This window comes from Sinohyriopsis cumingii, chromosome 17, assembly GCF_028554795.1.
Source record: "Sinohyriopsis cumingii isolate HCF-2022 chromosome 17, ASM2855479v2, whole genome shotgun sequence".
In the NCBI taxonomy this organism is placed as follows: Eukaryota; Metazoa; Mollusca; class Bivalvia; order Unionida; family Unionidae; genus Sinohyriopsis; species Sinohyriopsis cumingii.
This window is the reverse complement of record NC_142977.1, coordinates 118,350,036-118,361,597: the sequence shown is the minus strand read 5'-3', so window position 1 is coordinate 118,361,597 and position 11,562 is coordinate 118,350,036. Positions and strand designations below refer to the sequence as shown.

Below are 11,562 nucleotides of genomic sequence, written 5' to 3'. Positions count from 1 at the left end.
CCTTGACCTTACACATTAACACATACGCGAGGCCTGTGGTTCTGAGGCAGCCTCAATTTACACAGCGAATAAATAGGATATATCACATTAATCAATTACTAGATCATTTCAGTCAATACACACTTATTCTTAATCATACATGAAATCTTCTAAATTCGGCGAATTCACACGGATTCTTGTAATCATATTAACTAATGTAATGCATTAAATTCTTAGAACATAACTCTTATGCAAACAAGACGACAAATTCAAACAATTCGTCAAACTTATCTAAAGAAGACTAATGTACGACTTCCTATGTATAAACTCAACACAGTTATACTTCATAAAGCAAATTATTACACGAATGTAGAAAAAAGATTCATGCAGATACAAGTAAATAACTTCAGCAAAGCATCATATATGGCATCAACAAATTACATGGAATTGTCACACTACCTTTGCTTTCAACGTTCCTCCCTCTAATCGGTAAATTAGTTCGTCGGTTCCTTTCGACAATAGTCCCCATTGGACAACAGATCCTTTTTACGAGAATTTCTTGCAAATCCTCGGAGTCCTACTTTGGTTTTAACGTAGAAAAGCTTAGACTGATTAGAATTTCGATGTGACTATTTTAAAAGCTAGAAAATTTTGTGTGGGAAACACGCCCCTTATTTAATCAGAATCAAATATCTCTGCCGCCTTTTTCCAGAGGCGCCAAAGTCAGGGTCAGCTTGACCCTGGTAGTTTGAGTAACAGAGTTTCTGCGATTTCTCAATTTGTGACAACTTTACCATGAAAATGAAGTTTTCCTTGTCCCTTGTAGTCCGCCTAGCTGCTGTATAAACAAATGTTTAATTAGGAACGAAATTGTCCCTCTAAAGGACATTACCGTACGCGGTAGTATGGCGATATGATACGCGCCTGTCTCAATAAATCTAATTAATGGTTCTCTGGTCTCAACTAATGTATTCTTGTTAGATCGACATAAAATTTGCCACTTCACAAATATTATGCAGACATGGAGTATTTTTCCGTAAAATCGATGTTAGAATATTATGCAGACATGGAGTATTTTTCCGTAAAATCGATGTTAGAATATTATGCAGACATGGAATATTTTTCCGTAAAATCGATCTTAGAATATTATGCAGACATGGAATATTTTTCCGTAAAATCGATGTTAGAATATTATGCAGACATGGAATATTTTTCCGTAAAATCGATTTTAGAATATTATGCAGACATGGAGTATATTTCCGTAAAATCGATGTTAGAATATTATGCAGACATGGAGTATATTTCCGTAAAATCGATGTTAGAATATTATGCAGACATGGAGTATTTTTCCTTAAAATCGATGTTAGAATATTATGCAGACATGGATGTTAGAATATTATGCAGACATGGAGTATATTTCCGTAAAATCGATCTTAGAATATTATGCAGACATGAAGTATATTTCCGTAAAATCGATGTTAGAATATTATGCAGACAGGGAGTATTTTTCCGTAAAATCGATGTTAGAATATTATGCAGACATGGAGTATTTTTCCGTAAAATCGATGTTAGAATATTATGCAGACATGGAATATTTTTCCGTAAAATCGATCTTAGAATATTATGCAGACATGGAGTATATTTCCGTAAAATCGATCTTAGAATATTATGCAGACATGAAGTATATTTCCGTAAAATCGATCTTAGAATATTATGCAGACATAGAGTATATTTCCGTAAAATCGATCTTAGAATATTATGCAGACATGGAGTATATTTCCGTAAAATCGATGTTAGAATATTATGCAGACATGGAGTATATTTCCGTAAAATCGATCTTAGAATCTTATGCAGACATGGAGTATATTTCCGTAAAATCGATGTTAGAATATTATGCAGACATGGAGTATTTTACCGTAAAAGCTCCTTTATATCTGCTGATTCTGCTGCCATACAGATGGGGTCCAATCTGTTTAAACATAAATAAATTTACTAGATAAGGGAAATAACTGCCAATGCCGTGATTAAGAAATAAAGTACTCGTTATGTCCTTTCGTCTCCATAAATCGGTCTGTCTTGTGACATTTTATCGGACTAAGTTTGCATAAAGAGGACAATAGTTGTACATGAAAAGATGCAAATAAAAAATAACCAATGAGTTTTGCAGAAATCACGCTAATCAGATGGTAGTTCTGACATTCAGGTTATTTCCTAGTGCAACTTATAGCTTTTGCACTGACCCAACACTACCCCCTACTTTCATTTTTGCCCGCCAAGAGCTATTTTGAAATCTTTTTACCTGTTACAACAATCAGTATGGACCTTATGCATGATTAAAGTCCACTGGTTTTACAAGAGATTGCCATGCTTCTAATCACTGTTTAACGATCTCGATACTGAGATATTTACCTCTGTAGCAGACATACTGAGATACGTAAACCAAGACGGCTGTTATTTTGCAGCCGAAGTTACGCATTTGATCTCCCATGCTATTCTAACTACGACAGGCAGTCATAAACCAAACAAGCCAACCCATTTTCAAACCGAACTCAAAGTAAATGAAAACCAAATATTAAATTTAGCTTATGTGGGTATTTATAAACAGAACGTTCATGGTTTTTAGACTCGTGTTCTCTCCCTAAAAATGTGATGGTCTCGGTCTAAAACAGAATACACAATCAAATATACAAATACAAGCTTGCCAATGATTTTTGCATGGGTGACAAATTTGAATCAAGGTATTCTCAGGTTCATTCCTTTTGCTACATACAACTTCTACACTGAACCAATACTACACCAAAACCCATCCCCTTTACGTTCGTTTTTGACCGCAAAGAGCTATTTTCAAAATTTTCTGCCACACGCCAGCTCAAACAATCAGTCTACCAGTTTTTAAAAAATATCATTTGAGTCTCTTGGCGACATGTGAAAATATGTTAATTCATACCTGAATGATGTTTTGTATATTTGAAAGATTTTTTTTCTCTTCAAAATGTAACACACATCATTGATCACTTACCTATTTTGACTGGACACTTATCGCTGTTTAGTTCCAGCAGTTATCTCTATTAAATCCAGTGGAGCACCTGGTTCTGTGGTTGTCAAACTGACAATCTAACATTGCTCTCTATGACAATGTATGCTTATTTCATCAAACGTTAACATTAAGGAAGTCTAAGGAAAAACAATTGTACATATGCCATCGTAAAAGAAATGGACATGAAAATATGCTCCAATACGTGTGTGTGTGTGTGCCTTATAAAAATGCTCTTAATTTTTGAATGAAAGTTACATCATTACTTTATATATCCGTAGTTAACACCAGTGGGTGCACGAGTGAGTCATGGTTAATTAATGTTAATAAAGTGGAGGACAGCAACACCCCCAACAAATTTGCATGTATAGTGCTATGATTAACCTTAATTTTATTTGATTGTAATGTTACAGAGGCATACGTAATGTAGTGTTACTCTTTTTCGTATTCAACACCATGCGACTAATATTTTTATTTACTCACACTTACATGTTCATTCACTAACTCATTCATTCATTCACTGTTTTTTTTTTTGTCTTTAAAAATCCAATACATAGCCCATTGATCATTAGAAAATTCATCTTATATGTACAGATATATATCTCCATCTTCTTTCTATCTCTCCATCTACCTGCACGCTTGCCTACTCGTATGTATGTATGTATGTATGTATGTATGTATGCATGCAAGCAAGTAGGTAGGCAGGTAGGTAAAGTTGAAAAACAACAGATTTGTATGGACCGTAATCGGCAGCAAAACCATGACTCATTTTGTAGCTTTTGGCTGTTGATGACATTCTTTTAGATAAAATTTGTCGATCTGAAACTTCAAGGGCAAACAGCTGTCATATAAAACTTGAGAATGATATTTTATATTTTCGAAAATATTTCTTTAAGCTCGGCTTGGTATGGGAAACCAGTCCCGACAATCGCGCCATCATCTCGGTTGCTGTATAACAACTCTGGACATGGCAAACACTCTTCTGACAATCGCAAAATACGAAAACACTGTTCAGACAATCGCAAAATACGCAAAGTAAAAAAACACCAAAATCCGAACAGGAAAAAATCTTGGTTTCCTTTATAAGCGCTGTTTCCAGTCATCAGAATCTGCAGGAATGCGAGCGCATTTCAGGAGTCAATTACGAGTACATTTCGAAATAGTCCGAGTTTCCTCTGACCTGTATCACCCCATTTTCGATATTTGGACAGTTATGTTGGGGTGTTGGGTCAGAGTCCATTCCCTATCGAAAGGTTGGAATTCGCCGACACCATTTGGTGTCGGCATGGGGTAGTCGCTTACTAGCTGGCCCGGCAAACTTGAACGACATTTCATCGAGATATACCTGTATAAAATCGATAAGAATATGATATATTTTTTCAAATATCGTGAGCATAGCATTCGTCATGTCTTTAATCAGCTGACAGACGAGACGAAAGTACGTCGTTGCTGAAATTTGACCTAGATCTGGCCTTTTGCATCCCAAGTCACATGAGAATACAAATCTCGCAACCTACATGTCAATGGCATCAGAGTTCATATAGTCACGTGATATCGACAATAGACAAATTTCCAAAGTTTTTGTTCATAGAATTTGGATATATTATATAGAAGTCACTTAATGTTTGTAATTAAATATAATAAACGCTTAATTCTCAACATATTTTTTCTGAGGCCAACGACCAGAAACCTGTTAGTATCGCAGCAGGGTGGAGAAAACCATTTTCAAGAAATACCGAGCACATGTCATCGATTTTTTGTTGGTTTCATTTGACTACCACATTGATATGTGCTCTCTGCGTAGTGAATCTGGTTTTCTTCAAATTGCTGCAACATTTACAGATTTTCAGTCGTTGTTTTCACAATAAATATTTTGAGAACTTTATGTTTTTTCATTTGTCTATAAAAATTAGGTGACTTTCATTTATATGTTTGATTCTTTTTCCTATAGCAACACTATACATGGTTTATTGTTGATATCACGTGACTGTATGACCTCTAATGTCATTGAGATGTAGGTTGCGAGAGTTGTGTAGTCACGTGACTAGGATTGGAAATGTCCAGATACAGGTCAAATTTCAGCTACCCCATGCCGACACCATGCCGACACCAAATGGTGTCGGCGAATTCAAACTTTTCGATAGGGAATGAACTACACCCCAAACATAACGGTCCAAGTATCAAAAATGGGGTGACAAGGGTCAGAGGAAACTCGGATTATTTTCGAAACAGACGAAAGTTTATAAACAGTAGGAACAAACTCTCAGTCACCTACCAGTGTTTTTCTCTGGAATATTGTCTGCCGGTGTTCATGAGTATCACGTAACTGTTACCGGAAGGCGATATCTTTTTGTTTTCCAAAATCACGATGTCGTTAAGTTTTTCGGGTTTGCGGGGCAGTCGCTTGGCTATCAAACAATGGATTAAAAGAATGCCGAAGATAACGCTAACAACGGTCGTGGAAACGGATAATCCAATGATTAGCAAAGACGGACCCTTCTTTTCAACGGTGTTATCATCATCGTCTCGCACAAGGTCTGAAATATAAAGTAAAGCCTGTTTATAACGGACAATAAGGTCACATTATAATTGTATTCCTCATAGAAAAGTGTCCATTATGCACATGAGTCATATAGTCTTTTTGCATTCATACATGCACCTTATTATTTTCCTTCTCTTTAAGATTAATCCGGGATTTTAAAATAAAGATTCCCTGTTTAAGGTTATTCTTCAAATTTTTAATAAGACAGTTGATGAATTTATACAGTTTAGATTTCTAAGTATATCTGTTGCAAGCACATGCATGCTTCCGTAATAAGAATGCTCTATGAAACAGCACGCAGTCTCCAATTCGTAAAAAGATAGTACAACCTTCATATGAATGACGGGTAACTGAGATAAAAGTAGCGTGTGACCTGATTTGCACAAATTTGACCTAAGATTTATGGGTCCGAGCGCAGGCGCAATATTTACATTTGTCTTAAAATTAGAAAGACGACGTTCATAGCGAGATAATAAAAAGCGATCTGGATTACTGTTTTCTCTAAATTTATGCTCTCTCGAAGTGAAGTTGGATGACCAGGCTTACCACATATTTAACATTCTTCTTCCAAAACCGAGGCGAACCTTTGTAAACACATGCCATTGAAAACGTCGTAAAATTTCGTTTTTCTCTGCTCATGATTCATGCACACAAAGCAAGCTCTGCCTTTAAAGAAAATTGTCACTGTTGATTTAGCATGCCTTACATTTTTCATTCTGCACGACTAAAATGTTTGATTTTCATTCATATTTTAATGTTTAATTTTTGAGAGAAATTTATAGTACAGATTCAGAACTTTGCTTTCTGCGTTAAGCTCCAAACGTCTCGTCCATCGTGCTCTCTTTTCGTGCATAAAGTCTGCGCTTTTGTGTACCAGGTACATACTCATTTCTGATTGCGTCATTACTGTCATTTAAGTCTGAAGAGTTTAATGACAGATTTAATGATAATACCTGAGCATAATGAATGTTTTCACCTACTGGAAAGGTATCGGTCTCTAGCCGCGACTGTCAGTCTTGGATGTTTTGATATACTGGATTACCTTTTAAAGTTTCAGCCAATGGCTTTTTCTTTCTATATTGCTGTAATTTCTGTTGCAGCTCATCTAAGGGAAAAAAGATAAAAAGAAGTGATTGATACTTATCAAATCAAGTAAAATTACAAGAAATAAAGAATAAAAAATATAAAAAATCCGCAAAGTCTTAAGTTAGGAAACGACTCCCTGCATACAAAAATGATATGTCAAAATGCCAACATGTATGACAAGACCAAACACATAGGAAACAAAAACTTGTATAAGATTTCGTACAGCTTCGGAAAAAACCACTTAGGCAGAAAACCTATTTTCAAACAAATCTTGAGGAGAAAATCCACGCACAATAAGAAAAGAACATTTTGCTGAATACTCTATAGTTTAAAGAAGATTTCGTTTAAAGACACGCTAAACAAATCATAAGTTTTATGCATTTTGGGGCAAGTTTACGTTTTCTTACGGAAAAACACCCATGTTGACTTACCTTGTGGTTTAGCGTGAAATGCTTGAATTTCAAATCGTTGAATCATTTCGTTCTTGTCGTTTGACTTGAACACAAGTTGCACTCGATGCCCTGACGAGTGATAAGTATCTCTGACCTGATTGCCGCAGTATACGTCATCATGCACGCTCCTGAAATAGTGCAACTCAGAGCGTTAGGACGAAGCGGTATACTTTTTTCTTATCTTGTGCTGATATTGTATATTGCTCACAAGAAGTTAAGGCTCAGATAATGAAGATACTACGTAATAAGAGAGCTTCTCAGAAGAAAACTTAATTCGGTGACATTTATCTTTAATCTATTCAATCTTGCATATATAAGCTTATATTCCTGTCATAGAAGCTTTCAAATAATTCTCTCTGGTACATCCGTCCTAAATAGAAATTTTAAGGGGTGCAACTATTTTTCATTTCCTGAGCGATAAACATCTCTTACTTACGTATGTAGAGCAGTGAGGTGAAGAGAGACCTCAATGCAAATGTAGATATCACAATAAGACGCCTCTGTGTTATTTGTTGCTTATAACAGGACAAAATTCAGTTTTCACTTGACGAACACTTTACTGAATCAGGACAAACATGTTCACACAATGTGTTATCACTTATCTTTTCCCTCCGCCAATCCCATATTGTATCATTCCTTATATTTTCCTTATCCAAGTGTTCATAGATTACTCAGTATTAGTTTGGCCCTTATTTTCATCTATTTAAATACAATACATTTCATGCAAAATATGGAATATATTGCAATACGTAAATAAATATGGATTTACCGAGAATTTTCGTATGCGTGCCCTCGACATGTACTCTTGCAATTATCCTTGCGGGCTGTTCGTACGTGATGCTGATATGGTGATGCATTTAAGTGATTAGGGGTATGTCGGTGTGGATCTGAGAGAGAGAGAGAGAGACACACACACACAGAGACATAGAAAGTGGGACAGAGAGACAGACACAGAGAGACAGAGAGTGAGAAAGAGAGACAGACAGAGTGAGCGACAGACAGGGAGAGAAAGACAGTCGGATAGACAGAAACAGAGACAGAGAGAGAAGACAGAGAGAGACAGAGAGAGAAGAGACAGAGAATGAGAGTGAGACAGAGAGAGGCAGATAGACATATAGAGACAGAGAGAAGAGGAGATAATGAGACAGAGACAGAGACAGAGAGACAGAGTGTGTGAGAGAGAGAGGGTGAGTGAGAGACAGACAGACAGAGACCAATAGAGAGACAGAGAGAGAAGAAAGAGAGCGAGACAGAGATACAGAGAGAGAAAAAGAGAGTGAAATAGAGAGAGAGAAGAGAGAGAGACAGAGAGAGTGAGAAAGAGAGATAGACAGAGACACAGAGAGAGAAGAGAAAATAGAGAGAGTGAGACAGAGATACAGAGAGAAAGATAGAGAGAGAGGAGAGAGACAGAGAGAGAGTGAGACAGAAAGACAGACAGATAGTGAGAGAGAGAGAGAGAGAGAGAGAGAGAGCAAGAAGAGAGAGAAAGACAGAGAGTGAGAGAGAGAGAGTATCTGTTAATTTTTGTATATTAGACCTTTTATGTTGTTAAAACAAAAGTTTTTTTCAAGAATTTGTTGGCACAATTTCAAACAAAATGTATACACCATGAAACACATAGATCAGCGGTAAATGTGAAACCATTAGTGACAAATAACTAAACCGGACTTTATTTATTTTTTGTTGGTCATTATTGAATTTATTTGATAAAAATGCGAATGTTTTGTCTGAAAATACGTAAATGCGAACTTAAAATATTATTGTTGCTGCTGAAACTACATGGAAGTCTCGTTCAACAAAACTATCACGAGAAATTTACACCAAGCAAGATCGATGAGACGTTCGCGAGAGTCTGGCTTCGCGAGACTAACTCATCCTTTTCGTGTAATAAATATTGCAGATCTGCACCTAAAATTTTATAATGTCGGGTAACAGTATCAGCATGGGGGCCGTACTACACCAACATTTAGTCAGCTGATCTAGAAGAAAATAAAACAAGTTAGCTACGAAAATGCTACGCAATGGTATCTGATCTTTTCTAAAGTTTTGCTTATTCATTTTAAGGACTAAACATTTTATTGTGCATTATTTGCGAAATATTTGGAAATACTGAAACGATCCTGACTACCTATAAACTTATATTCTTATCAAGTGTATTTGCACATATCATTAATGTCTGAGATAATTTATAATCTCTTTACGTTACTCTTATGTTGGAAATTGTACTTCTCTTTCCAATGCAAAAAAAGTAACTGTAGTAGCATTTATATATATATGACTCTTCTATAAAAGAAATGTAATTGTATACAATATGTAAATTATATAAAAATGATTTGTTTAAATATTCATCATCTTAAATATTCATCATGGTGTCAGAATCCTTACACAGTTCTGTCAAGAGGCCTACAAGAACTACCCAGTCCAGCAGCTAGTAGAAGCAGCTAACTACAATTTTACGCAACACAGCTACCATTACCCCGAAATTACCTGACAGGAAAAAGGACTGTGGAGAAATGTAAAGAAGCAGAAGAAAAATGTGAACTTCTGCTAAAAAAAGCCCTTCTAAGGGCTACCAATATGCCTCTTATTCAGAGAACCATTTTGGCTTGGTATCCCGTTTCGATGAAACTATTATGTACACTAACTTGATCCGTCAATCCACCGGATCAAAATTCAAACCTTTTATGACCTAAAATAAACCAAACTTATTATATGTCGCTCAGACATATTAGCTATTAAAAATTTGTAGGGCATCTACAACGTATACTATGTACTAGAATTTTTACGATTGTTAAGACGTAGGAAAATTTTACAACTTGTTTTGATTTGACCCCATTGCACAGGTGGCTAACACATTAATGGCATTTTTTATTGTCCGTTAGTACAACTAGACTAAATTTGACTAAGTACGGGCTGGCGTTCTTGGGAGTGCACGACATCCATGGCTGGCTTAACGAGTTCCTTGCCCTCTTGCCTCTCTCGGACATCGCATAACGGCGGAGATGTGGAACAATTTCCACCCGCCTAAAGCTAGGTGACCAATCGCAACGGGCGTTCCATACTGCTTGGCTCGACACCTAGTACACCTAGTACAGAAAATACGTACTGAAATCAACTCATTGTTAACATGAGTGTGTGTTGGGCCCATTCCCACTCATGAAAGCCCTTCATTTAGGTCGTTAGAGACATATAGTCCTACGACCTGACGGCTAAATTAGCAGTGCACCTTGAGCACATAAACGCCTGGGGGATGTGGCACTAACTCCTTCCCCCACGAAAATTTAGCATCCCGCTGTGCGGGAATACACCCGTCTCAGATGCCCTTCTGGGCGCACGCGACGTAAATCCAATCAATGAATCAATCAATCTGGGGAAATATTTTGAAGCACAGTGTGTACATGATAGGATTGTAAACTGTTTTCACCTACGTTCTATTCTGAGAGAGAAATTGGCAATTTGTAACCATTTTTTTCTCTCTCCAGGATTAAGGTAATACTCATGTAAGTTCATAATTTTTCGTCACCAGTGTGATGAAACTGTTCATCATCAATGTTGAATCTTTATATAATTTATTGTGGAATAATTGCTATTTTTGCCTTTTGAAATCGGGCGCCAGTTTTACTACTGTGTGTATTGGGTGCTTGGCTTTCTACTAGGAGGCGCTCAGGTTAATCTTTCCGAATTCTTCCATATTTAGTAATATTCGTGAAAACTTTGTCACGAATTTCCCGAGTGCGTTCCCAAAATCTATAAATAGCGGCGACATCCGCCGTTTTGGCAGTTGTCTCTTGTCATCACAACTGATAATTTCAAACATTAATAGCAAGGTATACTAGTCACTACCGACACCTTAAATTTAGTACTCATTATGACTATAATGTTTCTCTGAAGTTGTTTCAACGTTTATTTTCTGGTTGTATCAGATAAAAGTTCCCATATAGGGATTTAGCTGATGACAATGTCACTGTCTCGTCATCAACACAGCCGTCTGATATCCATTGGAAATTTAGTATTCCGATTGGCATTATCGAATTTCCTACTCAGTTTCATGCAACTTTTTGAAATCACAAATTTCCATCCATTTTGTAGTGGTTGTGTCATTTATATGTCGAATTAATATACCCGACACAACGACACACTTTGTTGCAACAAAACAACACACATTGTCGCATTTAACCCAAGCGACACACTATTTACATCCGGTTCCAGGCTGTGTCGCTGAAAAGGACAAACTAGAATCAGGTCACAATTAATAGTTCGGGTTCAGTACCCACGAATGTAGTCCCAGTCTAATTCTCGACACTACAATACACTGGAGAGATCTAGTGACTGCAAAAGGCGTGAGGTGTGCATCAATTTCATTTTATTTGACCTTGACCCTTTACATGTTGCAATATCATACTGAGGCGAAATAAATGCCATACTCATGGAATTTGACGTGCATATTTTGCTTGAATATGTAATCC

General features: G+C 36.6%; 1 protein-coding gene across 2 annotated transcripts; it reads right to left on the bottom strand.

Annotated features, from left to right (window-relative positions):
* Positions 1–1,843: 1,843 nt before the first annotated feature.
* Positions 1,844–7,215, bottom strand: LOC149779739 (uncharacterized). Of its 2 annotated transcripts, XM_089938678.1 has the most exons (4): positions 7,073–7,215; positions 6,598–6,660; positions 5,289–5,550; positions 1,844–1,948 (listed from the first exon to the last, which is right to left on the bottom strand). In XM_089938678.1, coding segments are annotated over exons 1-4 (372 nt in total). In that variant the 5' UTR covers positions 7,119–7,215; the 3' UTR covers positions 1,844–1,947. The 2 variants fall into 2 exon arrangements, with proteins under 2 accessions (XP_089794804.1, XP_089794803.1); XM_089938677.1 differs by lacking the exon at positions 1,844–1,948 and having other exon boundaries at positions 4,312–5,550.
* Positions 7,216–11,562: the final 4,347 nt, after the last annotated feature.